The sequence below is a fragment of the Neodiprion lecontei genome, chromosome 5, assembly GCF_021901455.1.
Source record: "Neodiprion lecontei isolate iyNeoLeco1 chromosome 5, iyNeoLeco1.1, whole genome shotgun sequence".
In the NCBI taxonomy this organism is placed as follows: Eukaryota; Metazoa; Arthropoda; class Insecta; order Hymenoptera; family Diprionidae; genus Neodiprion; species Neodiprion lecontei.
In genome coordinates, this window is record NC_060264.1 from 30,956,339 (window position 1) to 30,978,824 (window position 22,486).

Consider the following 22,486-nt stretch of genomic DNA (forward strand, 5'->3'; position numbering starts at 1 on the left):
AGTCCACGAACACATTCACCGTTTTCCGACAGCGTACATGGACGACGATGACGATGATTGTGAGGAGTGGAAATCCGTCGTTCCTTGTAATTTTAGCCCGCATGAAATGCACGCGAAAATGACAATTCGATGTCCAGCGGTTTAACGGAAGTCGAACCAGGTCACAGGTTAATAAAAGGGGAGAAATTACATACCGAAGCCGTGACATCGTAATATTGACAGGTTTTCAAATGCTCATTGAGGCGTGTACAACAGATACTATATAACCGTGCAGCCAGGGACGTGGAATAATTTTTTTTTTTTTTTCTTTTACTCTCTTTTTTACGTCCATCGTCATTCAGAGGTTGGTTAGTCAAAATTTGACACTTTACATCAGATTTGTTACGTGCGTTGAGTCTTTTAACAGATTATTAAATTCGTAAGCTACAAACATTTCTTTCAAAATCCGAAAGTTATAAAATGTTGTAAATATAAAAAAAAAAATTTATAATATCAACGCTTCGTTTCAATAGCTGGAAAATCGTTAGAAATCGCGCTCATCGTTATCAATTTTCGATTTTTATTCTTCTCAAGATACAAATACACAATTATTGAGCCCACGCGTTCAACAACAACTTGACTCGAGTCGAGTTTTGGACATTGAAACATGAACAAAGTATTTCTTCACCGTCGTACGGATATTTTAATGAAAAAAAATCAATCGTTCTACGTTTCAACAAAATTATCCCAGCCTTTCTTATCACAACAAGGCCCATAAGTTGTTGCGTTGCACGCAAGGACTCTATTTCGTTAATACACAGTGAACGAACATGTCCCACAATGGAACGGACAAAAAGTATAGATATATTCATCCGTAACGTATATCTAACTTTAACTTTATGATTGAACACCAGATGGAGAAAGGAAATATAGACCGCGATTGTCGAACCGAGGCCGTTCATCCCTAACATTAGTATTATTTAGTGGCGTGTATGGGCTCGTATTATCGGATTAAGAGGTGGCAGGACTCTGAATAAGCATTTCGAACGGTCATCGGGTCAGTTGAAATACTCCGGTGGGTTTGTCACTGGTGATATTTATGCTTGTCCGATAAAGGGACGGTAGGAAAAGGGTCTTTGTTCGATACTGAACGATATGTGTGTGTTGGTAACCCGGGATGGAAGGGGAGAATTAGCCGGGTGTGTTTTAACGGGTGGTGAAATGACATATTGATTTTGGAAAACGGAACTGATCCGAATCGGCGAGGGAGAAAGCCAATTGTCTCTTTTCCAGACCCGTTTGATAATGGGGATGAATGGGTTGGGGGGGGGGAGATGGGGTGACATGACGAATCGACTCCTTCTTCGACCCCTTGAAATAGACTTCTTTAGTTCCAGTCAGTTTTAGTCAGTTTAGCCCAAGTTTCGTCGCTCCGTGACGCTTCTTGCACGCCAGAAACTGGATCCCGAGGAAATGAGTTTCACGGAAGTTTCACGGCATCTTCAAAGGACTCTGATTGAACCCAAACCGTAAGATTGCTACCGGGACCTCGTCGTTCATCCGAATCGCGTCGACACTCGTCAATGCCAAAAGTTGTTTCTTCTTTTTTTCTTTTATCGGAAACTGCAATGCCAACCGTGTCTTGCAACGCGTTGAACGTTCCAGTGACACATGTCACTCCGTTTTATTGCAGTTTCATTGAATTACACCTGTTGACGGGACCTGGGTGATTTTTGAAAAATCAGAGAGGACGGAACGTGTGACAGATTCGTCTTTTCTGGTTTTTATTCCGAAACTGTGCGAAGGTGCATCGTTTGATTTACGCACGGTATTCGAACTAACTGTGTTCAACAGAAATGGGAATCCCCTGTGTCAACGAATTTCCGTGTCTTGTCAAGTCATGATCGTGAGGTTGGAGGACAGAATAACGATGCTTTTGTTTTTTGTATCTTAAATTCGCCAGCCCAAGGAAATTTCGACCTACAAACTCGTCAATGAGCTGAATGGATTAACGGGTCGATCATTTTTTGAAAAATTCTACCACATCTTTCAAGCTACCAGCTTTGATCTTACGATCTTTTACAATGTCCTGAAACATCTCCCCGTGTAGTTTTAATTTCTTATAATTCAGATCATCTTTGTAAACGATTTTTGTCGCGACTGAACTCTGAGGTTTGAACGGCCGAGCGACGAGTCAGAATTATAGCAGATGTAAAAACATTTAAAAAAAAAATGGTTCAAATTCATGAATTTTCAGTTTCAATGGTCAAATTCCGAGTGTTGTAATTCCACTCTATACTTGCTACGTACAGAGTGCGTAACGATTCAAATATCATCCCCTCAAATCAAAACAAATAACGTGTCTTGTCAAAATCGAATGTGACTAAGAACTGTTATAACTTTCTAATATAAAGTTTCAACGCGAATGATGATTGAGATCATGAAATAGAAAGTAAATAGAAAGTAAAGCGAGATCTTGAAAAATTTAAACGTTTCTTCGACAATGTGAAAACCATTCTAGAAATCGTAAGCGAAACTGTCGACATTTGAAAATCATGTATTGAGAAACATTAAAAGGAATAAACGAGTTAAGCTGCCGTAATAGGTGAAAATTTCAACGTGAACTATTAATCGTCGAGAGGTATTTTACAAATAAATTACAGAGAGCAAAGACAATTTAAATTAAATTGAAATGATTTACATATAGATATACCATTTAAACTAAAGAAAGACGTTTTATTCATACAATTATACCGAAAGTGAAATGAATTGAATTTACAATCTTACAATACACACTTTCTAATTGATAATTTACATACGATATGAGCGAATGACCGAGTGGACGAACGAATGAATTACCGCCATTGCTATCAAATTTAAAAAATAAGAAATAAGCTAAATACTCACAATTTTCATTCACACATGTCATAAAATATTTGTCTGATTTTGTTTTGATACAGAAATCTACATTCTTACAAACGGTAGGCAAAGCAGCTTACAACAGTTTTAATAACAACATTTCCGGGGGGGGCTTTTTAAACGATGTTATTTTTTTACCCTCTTACCCTACTCTCGATTCAGACATCTGCGGGTTCCATTTGCACCCTTGAATCCAAGCTATTTTCTTGACGTTTGTCGACTGGGCGAAACTTCTTCGACTTTCAGGACCAATCTGCACTCCCTTTCCCTCTCCCTCTCTCCCTCCCTCCCTCCCTCTCTCTCTCTCTTCTTTCCATCCCCGCGTTTCTTCCTTAAATCGGCAATCTGATTTTCTTGAGAATTACTTACACCTCCTCTGTGTAAACCTTTTATATTGAAGTGCTTATGCGTACGCGGGGCTACGCGATCGGGGGTAGCTTCTTTCCTCGAATTACTTTTTCTTTTCTTTATTTTTATTTTTTTTTTTTTTTTATCACGTTAAAAAGAAAATTTTAACGTTGAGAGAATTTATTGTGTATTTACCGGTCTTATAAAGGGGTTGGCGGAGGAGGGGAAAAGCCGGGCGGACGCCGGTTTCCTTATCAGTTGATTACCGGTATAAATTTCTCCGAGATACCGGCGTTGCAGCTTCTAGTTGATCTTTGATGAAATTGATCCGCCTTACGGGTCCTCGATGTTTACTCAACCGCCATCTTTATGCCCCCCGGCAAAGTAGCTTTGCGTACATTTAGAGGTATACACGTCTGCAGGGTGTATTATACCATATATACGATGTATATACCGTATACGTGTACACGTGTATATATTTATATATATATATATATGTGTATATAGTATACCCACGTATATCCGCCATCTCATTTTTGAGCAAACACAGAATGTGACTCGGAGAATTCTCCCGAGTCAGCAGCAACGAGGGTGTAATTTAAGTCCGCTAGAGATAATTAATGCGGCTCTGGGTCTAGAAAAATTGAGGGATAATTGGGGGCGGCCCAAGTTTTTAAATTGCTAATTACCTCAGCCGAGAGAAACGAGGTAAAGTTTCCTGTAAATGGTCGTTAATTTATTATTTTATGAATAAATTCTTCTTCTTTTTTTCTTTTTTTTTTTTCTTTTTTTCTCCTCACTTTTTTACCCCGACTTTTCGATTTTTATTTTTTAACCTCCTTTCCTCACTCTCGATTTTTCGTTGCTGGGTTTGGTACCTCGATATAAACCGTCAACCCTTTTCGTTCGTATAGTTTCGGTAATGTTGTGCAAGCTCCTTAGTTTATTTATTTATTTTTTTTTTAAAACATGCCGTGGGCGAATATTGAAACGTGTATGTATTTTAATGAAATTGGACGAATAACACGATTCTTGGGTCAAAATAAAAGAGACAGTAATATTTGTGATGTTTGTTGAAGTTTATCAGAAAAATTGAACTTTAGCTTTATTCGAATAAACGGTTTTATAAACAAACGACAAAAAAAAAAAAAAAAACACACGACAAAACTTTCTGTCATTGGTATTCAATTGAATCAAGTTCGGACTCGATGTTAATTGAACCTTGATTTCGTCATATATTGTTGTTTTAGAAAACATACGTCATCGAGTATTTGAAATAATCGAAAGAATCCTTGATATGCTGTAATTAAAATGTGCGCATTTAGCGAAATCAACGATAATTAATAAATAATAAATAAACAAATTCTCTCCCTTCGAATTCATCAAAATTTCGCGTCATCATTTTTTCCGTGCAACGTTTATTCCCTTACCAATCAATCGCCCGATTCTTCAAAATTTCGCTACCGTAGCCTGAGAAAAAAAAAAAATATTGCAAAACACTTCCCCCTCGAATGACAGTTTTTGCAGCAATGCGGCAATACTGCAGTTTCGGCGTAGGTATGAAAGAGAGAGAGAGGAAAAAAAAAACAAACTAAAAACACTCCGCCGCATACTGCTGTAATTGGAGAATGAGCATTACCGCATGGTTCTATGGGAAAATTAATTAAACCGATTGTGGTAAGGCGAGGATTCGGAATGGAATAATCGGGGGGGGGGGGGGGGGGGGGAGGAGGAGAAGGGTAGGAGGGGCACATTCTTCTCGAACGATGAAGGTTAAATGGGGGATAAATAGCTTCCCTAGCGTCCCGGGGAAAACCGGGAGAGCGCAGGCGGTCTAGCGGTGACTACGACATTCTTTCACCGAGATAAAACCACTAAATTCAGATATCTGGGGGAGGGGGTGGCGGTGGGGGTGGGGGTGGGGGGTAGAGTTTAGCGGGCAAACGACGCCCGTGGAGATCGCACGGAATGATAAGTGGCATTCGGGAACGACAAATGCGAGCCGGATTCTCCGAGGTATGTTTTGAGGGATTGCGATTTCTACCCTCCAAACCCTCGCCTCCCGGATATGGGTACCGATCCACGTCACGAAGCCAGGGGAATTCTTTCCGTAACGCTGGCGATAAAAACCAAAGTCAAAAATAAAAGGATGCAAACGTTTTCAACTTAAACATTATCCGCTGCAACGGCGATATTGGCCGGTATTGTGCAGAGGGGGGGGGGGGGCTGGTGGAAGGGCAATCGCGTGTCGGAAAACAGCCTCTGGATTTCGTTTTTTTTTTTTTTCTCATCGTCGTTGTTCCAACCGCGAGAAAAGCAAAATCGCCTTTCAAGAAAGGTTTTCACTCCACGCGGAATCGTAAAAAAAAAAAAAAAAAACTAGGCTCATATTTCGGGATCTTTGTTTCGGCTGGGGAAATTGTGAAAAAAAAAAAAAAAAAACAAGGAATTTTTTTTCGAGCTTGTAGAAAAATTGATACTAGAAAGATTCGACGTTTTTATATCGTTCCAAATGTTTGAGTCTTATTTCAGCGAAATATTTAACAAATATCTGAACATCTACACGTGATTCAGCCTTTAAGGAAGTATTGAAAAATATGAGAAGTAGAAGGACTTTGAAAAGGAATCAGATATACATGATCAAAAGAAAAGAAAAAAAAAAAAAAGGTATTGCATTTACCGAATCACATTTTTTTCAATCCAAAAAAAAAATAAATACAACAAATCCTTTTTTTATGTGTACATAATTTGTATCAATTGATTGAATTTTTCCTGAATATCATTGCCGATACTGGATTTGTTTGATACTTTGTTTATTTAGGTACGTAAATGTGATTTCAGTAAATTATTATAAATTTTTCAATCGAAACGGATGAGATTTCTTTGAATTACAGAAATACATCACCGTCATATTTACTGAATTCAATAAACCTTGTGCACGCATTTCCCAAGGCTCGCCTTACAGGATTTTTATTGCAATTTATGGAATTCACGTTGAGCCAGTTGCAATCTACTTCTGCATATGTCAGGGCGAGGTAAAAATTCATGAATTATACATGCATAAGGATTTGTGTGAATTGTATAAAGCGTAGAGAGGAAAGGAAGTTGCAGATGAGTGGACATGAAGTCTCGCTATTTAGGAGCTCGGAAAAATGAGGGGTTATCTTGGTGCTATTTTTTCTGCACAACTTTGGCGAAATGGTTCGAATTCTTCTTCGTAAATCGAACTTATACTTCGTTAATCTTGGACCATAACGGACGAGGAATAAACGGTCCGGAAAAAATAGCGATCTGCAATTCTAACCTGCGCGAATGCCATAATATCGAAACGGTTGTCGTATCGAGCGGTAATGTTAAGGTCGTGCAGCAGTCCTACCTTTACCGACCGAGTAAACTCCCCCTTTTCTTCCTATATTAAGAAAACAAATGGACGGAAAGGGTTCGAATTTCTACGGTGCATCGCGCTTTTGTAGCTGAATTCAGAAAAGTGAAAATGTGCGATTATCCAACCCGTCTTACAGTTTCCACATTTGACGAGAATCAGGAATTGCGATAATTTCGTAAATAAAAAATGCACATTTCCTTTGTTTTGTTAATTTAATATAGGAAGCGAACGGGTGGACTTGCTCGGTCGGTAAAGGTAGAACTTCTACGTAACCTTAAACTTTATTCGAGGATAACCTTGTACGATGAAAGCGAAGCACATAAAGGCGGTCCTTCGTCTCTAAGTATATTGTATTGGTAGTGTACAGTCTGGGAAAATAATTGTTGAACCAAAACGACGACAGAAAAAAAAATAACAATCACTAATTGTTCGGGTGAGGATAAAATTCGATTCCGAATGAACTTGAGCAAAAAATCACATTGTTCCTCCATTAGACAATGCCGTCAATGCGAAGATCGCATTGTTTGTCCAATTTTGGTGGATAAAAAGTATTATTACGTTTGCGAATGAATTTCGTGCAAATCTCTTTGAAATGAATATTTAATAATGTTAATATGTTTTCGTGATTGAGGCGCAAGCTTATTATTATTCATAACCTATTATGAGTATGCATTATATACAATGATTTGGTGTGGCGATTAACCGAGGAGCTGGGGAATAAATTTGTTTCAACCGGTATTCGGAGAATCCGTTTACGGTAAAAATAAACAGCGATTCATCAATATCGGACGAACGGCACGGTTAATTGATGCCGTAACGTAATTACTCTCGAATGATTAACAATTGAGCTTATTTATTCAGAATTCCTGCTTTTCAAATTTGTTTATATACATAAATCGGTTCAATTTAATTCAACACGAACAACCCCAGCCAGATTTCTCTGTAGCCTTCGTTCTATCACTTCGTTTTCATTTCATCGCTTTTTCTTTGTTCAGCCTGTACGCCAAACGTGTCCTTAAAATTGCTCGTAGAGCATGTTAAGCGGGTGAGATAAGCCGGTAAGTATTCTTTGACGGATCGCATTTATCGATAAAAACGAAATCCAGACTATATCATAACCCTGAACTAATACAAGGTATAATCAAGGGCTATCGGCCCATGAGCTTACGACAAAATCGTCTTTGGGGGGGTATTTTTCAAAAGTACGCTTGTATTCAGGTACAGATAACCGTTGGTAATTCTGCAAAATTCCGTATTGAACACGAACACAAAAAACAAAAATGCACCGTAGTTATTACCTACTCTATACAGGCAGTTAATGCTGTTTAGTTTATCGCGCGCATTTTATTATCGCACAATGTAATATCGGCTTGATTATACTAAATCAAATTTTATCACCTTTGACGCTGCCCCCCCCCCTCGAGATAAAACCGGAATCGAACTTTCCGTGATCAGTGAATCGCAGACGCGCGTCGTTATCCGCATGCAGTTTGCATTTCGACGCGAGCTTCTGGCGCAAGAAATCTATCGAATGCGCCTGCGCCAAATCGGCAGCGCGAATGGGATTCGATTCTACATAAATCAGCTCTACAGAGCATACGTTCTACAGAATATTTTCCTACGGATAGGAATTTGAAATTCACATCAGAAATAATCCCGTATGGATTATTCTACAAGAGAATTGTTCTACAGAATATTTTTCTACAAAAAGGAGTTCGAGATTAGTATAAGAAATAATTCTGTATTAATTATTATACTGGAGAATCGTTCTACAGAATATTTTTCTGTAGTTGTCATTAGCTATAGCTTTATTTTCTGTTGGATGTGTAAAACTATAAACCTGTTCTGTAGAAAACTGTTTTGTAGAAAAATATTCTGTAGAATAATTCTACTGTAGAATAATTCGTGGAGGATTATTTTTGATGCAAATGTCGAATTCCTTCCTGTAGAATCATTCTACTGTAGAACCATTCTACTGTAGAACCATTCTACTGTAGAATAATTCGTGGAGGTTTGTTTCCGATGTGAATCTCGAATTCCCTTCTGTAGGAAAATCTACTGTGGAAAAATATTCCTGTAGAATATATTCTGTAGAACATTTGCGCTGTAGAACCTCTGGCATCGAGTAAGTTGCGTATCCGCAACGGCGATCATCGCGTTGGAAGTATGGAAGGTTCTAGAGCTAAAGAAAAGTATTTCAAATGAGTTTTCGACTAAAAAAGTGTTCGCCTAAAAGCAGGAAATAGTGATTCAACTAGTCACCAAAATGGCGTTCATAAGCAATAAGGGTAACAATCTGATTGGCGTTTCGTAATCAAGGTTCAAACGGGTTTAATCTGATTGGTGTTTTGTGGAACTTTTACTGCACCAACGCCACATTAATTTTCCTCTAGAAGAATATAACCTTTTTCGACGGGACACGATGTCCCTTTTCTGCATCAGGTCCAACACCGCGGACCGCTTCTATTCAAAGTATAACCCGCGCCTAAGATCCTATTAGGAAGGCATCTGTTGGCATGACTTAAAATACAGAGTGTCTTGCTAATTGGTTGGATTGGGTTGGAGAGTACTTTTAATGCTTGAAAGCTTCATAATTATTATGATATAATTAAAATAAATTAAGCTTGAATAAAGTGAAGAAGCTGCAGACTCGGACGGACGAGGGTTTCAAGCCTTTTTATCGTGGAAACAACTTTGTTGGAAAGTTTTTGTTTCTCTCGCCGCTTCGTCGGCTCTTTCCAATTTCCCTGCTACGCTGAAACGGCAACACTCCAACACTTTTCCCCATGCTATTATACACTGACAATCAGACTCGCAATCAGTATATATTTTTCCTTCTTATCTTCAGATGACATCATAGTCAGCGTCAACGTCCCGCCCCAAGCCGAAGTTGGATCCACCGTCGATTTCACCTGCCATTGGAAGCTGAGTCCCGGGAACAAACTCTACTCGGTAAAGTGGTACAAGGGCGAACACGAGTTCTTTCGATACGTGCCCGAGGTCGATCCGCAGATGAAAACCTTTCACCCGATCGGAGTTTCCGTAGACGTGAGTTCACTGATTTCATGTTTACCGTAATTACAATGTCAATGGATGTAAAATTTGACTTGGTTAAAATTGGCAGAATGCCGGCAAGGGGGTGACTTTTTTCCTATCCTCAAGAATGTCGTCATTAGGACAAAATCAAAACGCAAACGAGATATTACATAGAACTCGGTGTATAATGAATTTAATAGGTTATAGGATATAGATGTTGTAATTTATTGATGTTTCAAAATGTCGCTCAACTATTTTTTGACATCAACTATAAATTAATTTGTATTCCATTTGTACATTGTTTATAGCAAATTCGCAACCTAGCAGGTCCATTCGTCAACTTCTGTACATGTAGTCCAATATTAGCTTTAACTACGTCTTTTTCATCGGTCTCTTATTACTCAACTTCATTTTTTCCCATCAACAAGTCGAATATGAGTCAACTCCGTGTTATTTGAGATATTCTTTCATTGCACTCTTAGGGGACCGAATTTACTCCGAGTATCTCACGACGCGGAATTTCGGTCTCCGACTCGATGACGGCTGACGGTTATTATCGAAAAAATGCTGATAACGTCGTCAGAAAAGTATAACATGCAATTAAATTTCGTCGTATTACAATTTCTGAAGTTCAAGCCTGGGCTTTTAGAGGTTGTTGTAACGGCAAAACGTGAATGCAATGAAATTGATACGAATGGCGTGAGGCGCGGTGATAGATCACATGTGGGGGGGGGGGGGAGGGGGTTCTGTAGCTATAAATTAATTTCATACTTTTGTGAGGAAAATTTATCGTTGTTGAGACCGTAGTTAAATTCGCTAATTTTGCGTCATACACATGTACATGTATAGAAGTGTGTGCAAAGTTGAGAAGTTGTGAAAACTCTTTCGCAGTTTCCACACGACGTCACGGAGGGCTAACGAATAGCGCTACTTTGCCAAAACACGAATTCCCTTTCGGTGACAAATAATAATGCAGCAAGGCGACGTTTTCATTAATAGACAAACTAACGCTAACTTTAAATACGGCGTACACCGAGATCCAACGAGAAAGAAAGTTAACGTCTTCTCCAGCCTCACAGAACATCTTTGATTCGTCAGTGCATACACTCGGACCACGTAAAGTTAACTCTCCGGATGAAATACAACCCCTCCAATGCAGTTTCCCCATTACTTAACTTGAATCTAGACTCTCGGCTTTAAGTATATACAACGCCAAGATTGACTACTAGGTATTTGTAACCGTACCTTCTCGTATCTTTCAACTGGACACTGTGCCTCTCAAACCGTATATTTTCCACTCGGATCAATAACAGGTATAGCGGGTATACCTATGCCCTCGAAGGATTGCGGCTTGGATTCTGGAAGACGACCAGTGCCGCCTCCTCTAGAGTTTTCCATTCTTCGTCTGAAGTGGCTGAAACACTCGATCATCAAACCTCGACGAGGTCACTCACCGGACTCTGTGATCGGAAGAAGACTGGTTGATCGAAAAGTTGTGACAATTATTTCGCGACTGTTTCAATTCATCGAATTGCAGAAACAACGTGGGCTTTTGATCACCAAACTGTGGAGCTGATTGAGGGTTATAGGTACCAGAGAAAGCGGAGAACATATAACCAGCTCAAGTTATTGCGAATGTTACAGCTAGTTCCTAATCGTAAACGCGGAGGTAAGGTCAGAGGGTCAATTACCAGTTCACAAAGCTCGTTCCGCGTCTCTCTTGATTATTTAAATTTAATTAACGCTCCACGGTAACATCCTCAGCCATTGGATATTTGCCTCAAGTCGAGCACGGTTATCGAATAAGATTCGGTGATCTTACGGAGGAGGATGAGAAGGTGGACATCTCATGAAACCAACGTTGATGTTTACTCAGAAAATATTACTACAACGATATCACTCGCGGGGTTTTTCCTTTTGTTTATCCATCGATTCGATACCTTTTATTAATTAAAATATTCATCCAACAGCTAATTGATTCGGCTTCATAACGCTGACGCTGATTATAGACTTCGGAACAACCTTTGAAAGGAGCTTTTCAATTCGTATGCTTTTTCTTTCCACTATTTTTCGTAGTAACTTTATCAAGAAGAGCGCTCGCTTACCGAACTACTACAGTACCATTCAGCAAGTATTTTCCTGCAATATCCTAGATTCGCAGGAGCTCTTTCATAGATAAACTTGAGTATCACTCGACGGGCAAATGATTTAATCAAGTCTGTATTCCGAGTCACAGACGGATGTTAGAAACCCTGGTTATTGGTCTTCAACCTCGGCATGTTTACAGTACCTGACTGTGTACGTAACTTGCTAGTTTACTTGGATCGGATCACAGGGTCAGTGGTTAAATAATTGCTGGATCAAGCCAATCATGTACATAAGAATCAAAACGCAAATGACGTTTCGTCTTCTCCCAAAGAACGCATCGGTGTGTTCATCAAAATTGTTTCACAATTCCATCGCAGGAGGACAGGATGATGTGAGAAGCTTATAGTCGATGATGTAGCGCCGCGTTGAAACCGCAGAGTAATGTAATCGAGTCTGTTCCGCGTTCCGGAACGATAATAGACGGACGCAGATAGATGGTCAGATGATTCGCCGGAAAGTTTCCTATGAGCAATTGCCAAATTGATAGCGTGGTGGCGGGTAGAGTTGAAGGGAGTATTAAAGCCCCCGACAATCAACTAGATAGACTCTCCACTCTACGGTGATGAATACAGGCTTGGACCAGTCACCGTGATATATACTCAATGGCCCTGCTTGCACCAGACTCGACGTTGGATAAACTCGGACAACATCCCCGCGACTCGGACGGAACTAAAGTGATTATTGAAACGATTGAATGGAAAACTGACTGCAGACCAGAGGAAAAAAAAAGCCACCTCCATCGACTGCAGTTATTGAGCAATCGCTAGTGGTTCTTGACAATGGAATCGGAACCTCCAGCACTGTGTACGTACAAACCGTTGAACCAACTCTCGAATAGTTGTCGCTGTGCTCTGTGCACTTTGTATGATAACCTTGATTTTAACCGAGCATAGCAGTCTGATCGGCCAGTTGACAGAGAGAACGATGAATGACACTTGTGGAAAAGACATCAGGAGATGTCGGATGATGAATGAAGTTGAGACACGAGGCTCAGATCACATTTCTGACAGTTGGAAAGAACGTCGCGCTGGTTTCGGTTGTATGGAATATCGTTCTGATCGCCGTACATCTACACACATGTCAACGACAAAAGGGAGTCACGGTTGTTGAACAGGTACGCCGAACCTTCGACACCTACGAACCGAGGATCTTCTTGTCACATCTCAATAACGCTTCGACACCGTGTATTCGCAGGGAAGTACACACAAGTATGCGATAAAGGCATTTCTATACCCGATGTTCCATGAGCGAGATGACACGTATTGAACGACCCGTAATAACCGGTTGAGCTCGGGCAACAATACTATTCGAGCCAGAACACGTAGATGGCGGGTAGGCCCGCCCTTCCTTCGCTAATAACGCGTCATGCATACTCCAGTCATTTCCCAACAACCCGTACCATGTGCAGCATTATAATATTCCACCATTGGCATGGTCTCTATTAATCGTGCACGATCAGCTCTGCCAGCGACTTGTCATCTCCAACATTACCAGCTATTTCTGCCCGCCTATTTTGGTAGATGCAGTTTTTTGAAGAAAAAGTTAACGGTGATTGAACCGTAGATAGTCTAAATCAAAAGTTGGGAAAATCTGTAATAATGTTGACGGTGAACACGAATGAACAGCATACCTACCAAGTGATTGAAACGAATCTGAGCACATTCGAGTAACGCAAGCTGAGATATCAACAGTTTAAGTAGAGGTCTTATAATGACAAGCTTGAAAATTCTTAAACTTTGGTGTCTTTAAATGTGCTAATCATAAAACCTTTCTTCAGATTCTTAACATCCTTATGTGGCTGTTGTTCAATTCATATGCACAATTATTGGCGCCAGTAACATTGCCGGAGATTTTTGAAAGGGTGTTTTCTCCTCAGGTAGAGTCCGTAGATTCTTCAACGGCATTCACCACTCAGATCTCGAAATTGGTGTAACATGCGGTATCATGTATTCCGGTTGAAGAATCCCCGTTCCGCGGAGCCGGCAAAACTTGTGTTTGCCTTTGAATTGTCCCTCACATGTATCTTCCATTTGGTTTTTCTCCTCGGTCAGCAGTGTGGGATAACACTGGCCTGTTTCACTCTCCCGGTCCCTTCGCTCTCGATAAATTGGCGTTAACGGAATTAAAGAAACCCTTTTCTCCGAACCATGGGTCTATAACGCACCTTGCAGGCGGTCAAGCTTGGTCATTGGGTACGGTAATCTAATCGTGTTCGTATCAATCAATCATCCAATTTCCTACGCCACACCGTCGAAGAGGATACGAGATCCGAGGCTGCGGTACGAACGGAAAATGGAATTGGGCTGGTTGTACCGGATTCCCGTAACGCGAACGTATACCGGCTACTAATTGGACCTCGGATGTGGCTAATCGAACGCGAGGAGACGGGCTGCGAGTCATCGCTCGTCCGGCGGTGTCGTTGGACGAAATTTAACGTAGTGATCGCGACGACGCATTATCGACAAATCATTATATCGCCGAGGGTCGCGGTGAAAGCGCACAGCCGGTATTCCACGCCCAAACAATATCCGCACCCTGCACCGGCTGCGCGGAGCAGCTCACGACGACGTCGACGAGCAAACTCGGTCCAGGAATTCGGTGGAATGCTACGACAATCTCATACGCTATGTATGCACGATGTCGCCGAAACAGCAGGGGAGAGACGACGGCTCTTTGAATTATCATCACGGGAATTTCAAAATCGCGACTTGTCAGTCTCTCTCGTTTTGTCGACGCGTTGCCTGACTGCTCGACATTGGAACTTCATCAGCGTTCCCGATTATTATGTGCGCACACGTATGTATATTGTACGTATTCCACCTTTCGCAGACGTCGCGGTTTCTACCCTCGTAACAAGCCAAGTAACTGACTTCCTTCCTTCCTTCCTTCCTTCCTCCCGTCCTTACTGCCTTCCTCTTACTTCTTGTTGTTACGTCATTGATTTGGAAACACGGGATGAATACTCCCGCGTATGGCGACGAGGTGTTGAGAGTAAATCAAAATTATCGCGTTGGTGATGGTATTTCACTAGTGAAAACTCGTAGTGACTCCATTGGTAAAAAGTGATGCATGCAGAAAGGAAGAATTTCAGTGCGAGCAATAACCGCGTGAAGTCGTTGATGTGACTTGACTCATTCTGCTTTTTTGAAACACCGGTGATGAAATAAAACAGTGAGTGTTGGTGAGAAACCGGACTTGACAATCGGTGCATTCTTACGCCTTGTTGCTTTTGGAAGTGTGACTTCGTCTTATAATAGTTTGAGAAGAGCCAGGACGCCCTTGGATGAAATCAAATTGGATAATTGGATCTGGGAAAAGGTAAAGGATCCATCAGGGATAGTACAGGGTAGTCGGAAGGTAGTTTGTACCATGTTCGCCGGGAGTTGTGAAAAGATTTTTTTTTGTACCGCGCTGAATATTGATGTCGGCTGAGATATCCATTAAAAGTTAATATCACCCCATCGTGAAAGTCACTTTTTATCTGGTCGTAAATCAATTTGATTAAAAAGTAGTCAACGAGTTTTCTCTATCTTTTTTTTTCTCTCTCTCTCTCTCTCTCTCTCAATCTCTCTTTCTCGTTTCGTTTTTCTTTTCTCTTTCTCCTCCTCGTCTGATCCGACCTTGGTACTCTTTAGCTGCTGAATCATTCATAGTTGACTGGAAATACGTATCGAGTTACCATTGAGTTAAATGCCCGTAGACCTTTGCTCAGCCCGATCACGTTTTATATATGATTGATTAAAAACTTTTCACCCTTTTCTTTGCTTCTCGTTTCTTTCTACGCGGTATAAGGCAAACGTCTTGCGTTAATTACAACTTCTTTAATTTCACTAAAAATATTTTTACCCCGGGGTCAAATATGGATGTAAATTCGTGTAGCGATCGTTATATGTTACACGTTCTAACGTTCCCCCCACCCTGCAGCCTTCAAACAATCTTTGCAAGTATATCCTTTCCCGTGAAAAGTTTGTTATTAACCTATCGAGTTTACGGCGCCGAGTTAACCAATACCTCATGGCTACGGACCTCGTGGTTTTAATTACATTTCATTATCTTTCCAACCGCACACTTTTCGAAGTGATTCTCAACGTTAGGTTGCAATTCAAGTTTGCGCGGGTCGGTGGGAAACGTTGAACGGAATATAAAAGATGGAATAGGTTAGGAATAGTGGAATCGCAGTGGAACGATGGAATAGAATAGGAATGCAGAACAGCAGAGGAACGATGAAATAGTATAAGTTTAAGACAGATGGCGTAAGGACGCTACGTGATTGAAGTATAATCAGTGTTGCCAACTTCGCGATTTTCTGCCAAGCTTCGTGATTCTGGAAGGCTTATGATCGGAAGACTCGGCTGTTAAGCGATTAGCGAGAAATCTGGTGTTTTAGATCAATCGGTGATTTCAGTGGAAAATTTGTCGATTTGAACGAAAATCTGTATTTAATGCTGGAAATTCGACGATCTTAAGTTGAATTGGTATTCCAGTTCTGAATTACGGGAGAATGGAGGAATGGGAGCCTACTAAGGATAATTACCGATAAAATTCATAATCTATACGATTTATTTTTTTATTAATTACGAACGTAAGCTTTACTCATCTGGCTAACAGAAAATCACTGAAAATTCATAAAAATTTTTAAAAAACTAAGAACCGTAATTCGTTCCCATTACCCTACACCTCGGGAAATGGGAGCCATTGAGTGTTTCAACAACTCCGTGTCATGCACAAGTTTTTGAAGCTCAACTTTTTACAAAAGAGGAAAATGGGCCGCGTAGAGAGTTTTTGAATGAAAATTTGGCATAAAAATTATAAATGTTTGAGGTGTGGTGTGCATGGGGTGGAAGGGGGTTCCAATTTGTACTGCTTTATGTCTATTTTTCACGAGGACTCCTTTCGCGGAGTAAAATCTCTTATCAAAGTAAGCCTTCAGAGATAAACGACGAAGCATTTTGGGGCTTCGAGACGTAGCTTGGATCTCGGGTATAGTGGCGGGCCTCTCTGGCCTCGACAATTCATCTCCCGAAGGCTTTTGGCCTTCTCTCTATTTCTTGGGGAATTTCTCGTGGCCCTGTCAACCTTGGGGGTAGGTAAAACGAATTAGACAATTTGAAGTCAGCGCGTTCTTTATCGGCAGTAGTCTCTGCCCCACCATAACGGACTCAAAAATAAACCCCTGAGGAATTCCTTACATCGACATTCTTGCGTAATGCGATACTGACTTAATATCCATTCACCCTTGGGGCGACGCCTGAACAGGGATATTCCTTATCTTTTCTCTTGGATCCTTGTTTTTAATACCTCGCGATGCCCGATCCCTAAGGCTTTAAACTAAGTAAAACATACCATGAATTGCTCTCGGGATGGAGTATAACGCGTTGGAAGTAACCTCCTCTACCTACTACTTGTACAAATTTTCCTTCTCCCGATCCTCATCCTCTTACCATTATGCACTCTCCTCGAAAACTCGGCACTCCTGGTTTTCCCAAGATTATTATACATGTAGATTGCAGATCTATATATGTGCGCGTCGGTGTTACCTTTGTGTAATTTAAATACGACTGGTGGGTGGTATTCAAAACGAGAAAAATAAAATACGGTGAATAAAGGGGGGTTAAAATTGTTCATTCAACCGGGTTACGTTTCACCCTGTATAACCCACTCACACACACACAGGGTCGCGTTATATTACTATACATGCCTCCTGAATTCAAAACCACGCAGCCTCAAGGAGTCTCTGCAGCAACTTGCCGAGTATATTAAACAATGTATTATAATATTCATCTCCGTCAACCGCGAAACAATTTCCTTTGCGTGAATTGACAGAAACAATAAGTTGACACTCCGAGGTTTACTTGTATTTACGATAACAATACCAACGAAAATTATGATAACAATTTTTTTCCAATTCCTATCCAGACTCCAATTTGCATAATGTGACGTACTGGTAGATACAGGTAAAACGAAGCGATATAATTAACGAAAATGTGCATTAGCTCGGGTTAGTGAAATTGTTCTTAAAAGCTAAAGAAAAAGAAAAAAGTATAAGAAAGAAAATTTTCACCGAGAAAAGAGGAAAGAGATGAAATTAAAAAAAAAAAAAAAAAAAACTCACCCACCGGTAAAAGCTCGAGATATTTGCGGAAGGAGGTGGCTGCCGGCTATGTCTATGTATAGTTATTTGAAAGCGAACCCGGAAGCCGATGATGGGGCGAACCGGGGGGAGGGGGGGGGGGGGGGGGTAAAAGGGGAATAATATATGGAGAAAGATGCGAGCGGGATGAGAGCAGCCTAGAAGGGAAAATGGAGAGGGGACCGACGATGGGGGGGGCGAGGGAGGGAGGGTGGTACGTATAGGGCAAAAAAGAGAAGCGCCATTACTTGAGCAAACATTTTGTTTGTTCGCAGAAAGAGGCCAACACCGAGCACTCGGTACGGCTGACAAACCTAACACTTGAAACATCCGGACAATACAAATGCGAGGTATCGACGGAGGCTCCGGTCTTCGCCATCGGTTACAAGTTGGCCAACCTCACCGTTGTCTGTAAGTTACTAATTGATTTTTATGTATTTATATATATATATATATATATATATAGGGGAACGTGGGCCAGGACGGACCCGTTAAGCCGATAATTATTTTTTTTTTTTGGCTTTTTAGCACCGGGTACAAGTTGCTTTGATCTATCTCGAAAATTTCGTCAGTACTTTGCCATAATTCGAGCAAAAAAATAAAAAAATAAAAAAATTCCTGGGGCACGACGGACACCGTCCAAAGAATGATGAAAAAAAAATGATTTAATTTTTCTAAAAGTTTTGAACTATTTTTTATCCGAAATACTTTATTTTGTTTACGAATCGCTTATAAACCCTCGATTATTAAACTATTGAACATGACATTTTTTTTTTTTTTTTTTTTATTTCAATTTTGAAAAAACTTTTTTTCCGGCTAATCTTTCATCAAGACCGTTACGCCCCACGATCCCCTATACAGAGTGAATGGTCCGACACGGATTCGCTGAAATTCTATGGCAATAGTATGTATATTGTGTGAAAAATTTTAACCCGAGTCACACACGATAGTTTTTGTAAGAAGTGAATAAAAAGTTCCGGAGATTTGCACGGTAATTTTTTGGGACGCGATTGGTCAATTTTCTATCCCTAGGGGAGAAAGTGAAGCAATTGTGGACTGCGCATGCGCAAACCCATCTTTACAACACTGAGATGAAATCGACTACTTTTGTCCCGTTAAAAAAGGAACTGTGTTGTCAAGACGACCAACATTTTTGAGGTTATATACATTGCGGTGACCTGTTACATTAACTTATGACGGTTGGTCAACCTGACAAAACAACTGCTTTTGTTGTAGAATTTTAACGCATGCGTGTTTGAACAAGTATATTCTGTTTTACTAATGTCGGATCTTCTGTGTGAATCTGTGTTGTTGTCTGTCTTTTGTTTCCTTTTTTTTTTTTTTTTTTTTTTTTTTACATTGTATATTAATTTTTACACCAAGAGTTCTTCTTGAACGGACTTGCTCGACAATTGCAACTTGTCTAGTTTTATAACCGTAGCCAACTTCGTAAAAATGTTACCAGCACGGTGTTTAAAATTTACTCGTTTCGAATGAAATTTTTACGAAAAACTTTACTCTTTTTCGCGAAAAAATTTAGAGTTGAAAGTACAGATAGACTCGAGGAGGTTGGTCGATCGAAAACCTGTACTACAACTGTATCCTAGGGAAATAAATAACAAGTATCGATCTTTGGTGAACCAGGCTGCTTAAACTTGTTTTGAAAAAATTTTCCAGCATCTCGGATTACGCAAAAAGCGTTGGGGTATAACGTTTGAAATTTGGAGAATTCGTAATTTCGAATACCCTGGTGTGGGAGATGATTCGTCTACAATCAAAGATTAACTTACGCATCGTTAATCCTAATTGGAGTATTGTTGATTGAAGAGAATATCATGCAAATTGGAATAATCCGACAAGGCGGCTCAGGATGCTGACAATGAGAAATGAATAACGAGGGGCGCAGGGGGATGAGGGAGAATACACTTTTACGTGTTTCACTTCTGTTACAAAGGGACAATTATCACCAGCCGGTAGAAACTCCCCGGCTCTTCTAAACTTGAGGCGCGCGCGTTTCAAGCCTCGCGTCCGAAAGGTTACATTCAAAGCTTTTTAACCATTCTCATATTATATGCGAAAAAGCGGGAAAGGCATTAAAAATTTATCCGCGTTCCCTCTCTCTCTCTCTCTCTCTTTTTTTTCCCCCGTTTCTCTCACTGTGCGTATTTTTATTATTTCTCTTTATTTTTACATTTGAATTTTGTATTTCTCTCGCATTGTCAAAATATTTTCGTTACTGGTATTTGTTTAAACATAAATTGGTGAACAAGTTTAGCACGGTTTAAAATATTTTCCCATGTACATGGGACGACGTATATACGGATCGTTTGTTACGCCGTGAACATGTGCGGAGCAACTTTTTTTGGCAAAAATGAGACGGAGAAAAAACGAAAAAAATTTGTGGCTTGTTCCCCCTTCTCTTATCGCTTTTCGTCCGAGCTGTGTTTTGCAAGCTAATACGCTCGTGTCTGCGTTAACCGATTCAACCGAGCCGTTCTTTGTCATTTAGATTCGAGTTTTGCAAACAAAATTTTCATTTATTCCAACCTGCGAGTCCAATGAATTTTTTTTTTTTTTTTTTTTTTTTTAGGATAAACGTGATTCTGTCCACTTTATCGTAGATAATTTATCAAATTTTAGATGGGAAGAAACAGAGAAAAATTATCGTGAGGTTTTACACGAGACGTGCGACGTGAGAAATGCGTAAGAAAACAAGTTGACAACGAGTCATTGATGTGTTATAACTATATCAACGCCGATTGATAGAATAAACAAAAGCCAGTTCGAAAGTTCGGTAATAAAATAACAATGACAGTGGTAATAACAGTAATAGTAATAATCATACGGGAAAATTTATACTATGAGCAGGGAAAAAGTTGCGGTAATACGTAAACATTGAGGAAAAGTTTTTCCCTTATATACACAAGCCGATGGCTTATGAGAAGACCAACGACGCATGAAAAGACGCATTCGCATATTAAGGATGTACCCAACGTACAGTCGTGTCTGAAAAAGTTAGGCGTAAAAAAAAAAAAATTAATAACTCAAAGTTCCCACGAGGCACGAATGAAATTTATTTTCAAAGTCAGCTAACAGATTTTTACCGTCTGATCATCGGACCATGTTTGGGAAATTCGTTCAACTGCTTCGCAAAAAATCTCAGGTGTAAAGAATTAAGATTAAAAAATAATAAAATCTCGCCAAAATTGATAAAATTGTTTCAATGAAATTAAGGTGGATTATTTTAGTATCATATCTTTCGAACTCTGTTGTTCAATACTGCTTTTTCTTGGCTTCAACACTTTTTCGATCAGACTGTACGTTTGGAATATCCTCAAGACAGTTTTCCTAACTCGATCGTTGTGATATCCGGCTCACCGGATAATATTCTTTTTCCCAAATTACGATAATATCCGGTGTTCAGTAGAGGGAAAAAGTCTTTTTAGGTTCGTTAAGTTTTTTTTTTTTTTTTTTTTTGCATCGCAACGTTTCGTAAAGCGATATGAATCCCCGTCGTCCCGACGACTTATCACAACGTGATAGATGAAAAATCGTGTCGCGCGACGTTTGTTTTCTGAATAACTACACGAATTTGGCACGAAAATACGGCATTTCGATATACAACAAGAAATAAGGCAAACTCCTGTGCACGCTGCTGGTAAAAAATGTGAACCTTCGACTAAAGAAAATTGAAAAGCCATCAGACTGCTATAATACTCACGAAGCAATTAGTCGGTACAGCTCAGAGCTGCTGCTGGCCAACTGGAAAGGTTCTTTAAATTTATTAAAACAAGAACGAGACGATACGGAAAAGGAGAGAAACGGAAGGCGAAATCGTGGTAGAAGTAAAAAAAAAAAAAAAAAAAAAAAAAAAAACTTCAAACTTCTTTCTAAACTTTACCACAATTGATTCCAACGTCTGCTGCAGGTGCTGACACTTCTCTCAAAGTATGTATATATGCACACACGCCTTATATACATATACATTATATACATCTATGACAGAGACACCTTGGTGTACGTATATAGATAATCAGATATTGGAATTCTCTATTTGGAATTTCCGCAATAGCTTGAATTCACTGCTCGACGCTCGCGAAAAAAGAGAAGAAGAAAATTTACTCCTCTCGAGTTTCGCAATTGAAATCGCAGATGTCGTTAGCTCGGTCGAAATTTTATTTTTTTACCAACCAGTCCTACAATAGCGCGTTGAACAAATAAACAGCGTAATTTCTCGCGTAATGAAAATTCAGTTTAAATTAACTTGGGTAGATTTTCAAACAGCGGGGCAAACGGTTTCTTTTTTTTTTTTATTCGTTTTTTTAACTTTCGTCGAATCATTCGAAAATTAATTGCAATTAAATTTAACGAATTTCGCGCTCAGTGTGCAAGATTTTTTTTTTTTTTTTTTCTTTCTCCTCATATTTCTCCTTCCTTACGAAATTCGTTGACAAAGATAATCGGTAATCAAAATTCTGTAACGTAGGCGGAAACAACAAAGTAGGTAACAAACAGAGAAGTAGAAAGAAGAAAAAAAAAAA

General features: G+C 39.8%; 1 protein-coding gene across 5 annotated transcripts in view; it reads left to right on the forward strand.

Annotated features, from left to right (window-relative positions):
- LOC107221844 overlaps window positions 1-22,486 on the forward strand; it is a 110,668-nt gene that overhangs the window by 65,472 nt on the left and 22,710 nt on the right. For 2 of the 5 annotated variants that reach the window (XM_046740294.1, XM_046740295.1), the window contains 2 exons: window positions 9,480-9,679; window positions 18,221-18,356. In XM_046740294.1, coding sequence (XP_046596250.1) covers window positions 9,480-9,679; window positions 18,221-18,356 — 336 coding nt within the window. Of the gene's footprint in view, window positions 1-9,479; window positions 9,680-12,432; window positions 12,620-12,645; window positions 12,930-18,220; window positions 18,357-22,486 lie in introns of those variants that run through there. The other 3 variants (XM_046740296.1, XM_046740299.1, XM_046740297.1) reach the window with 3 other exon arrangements.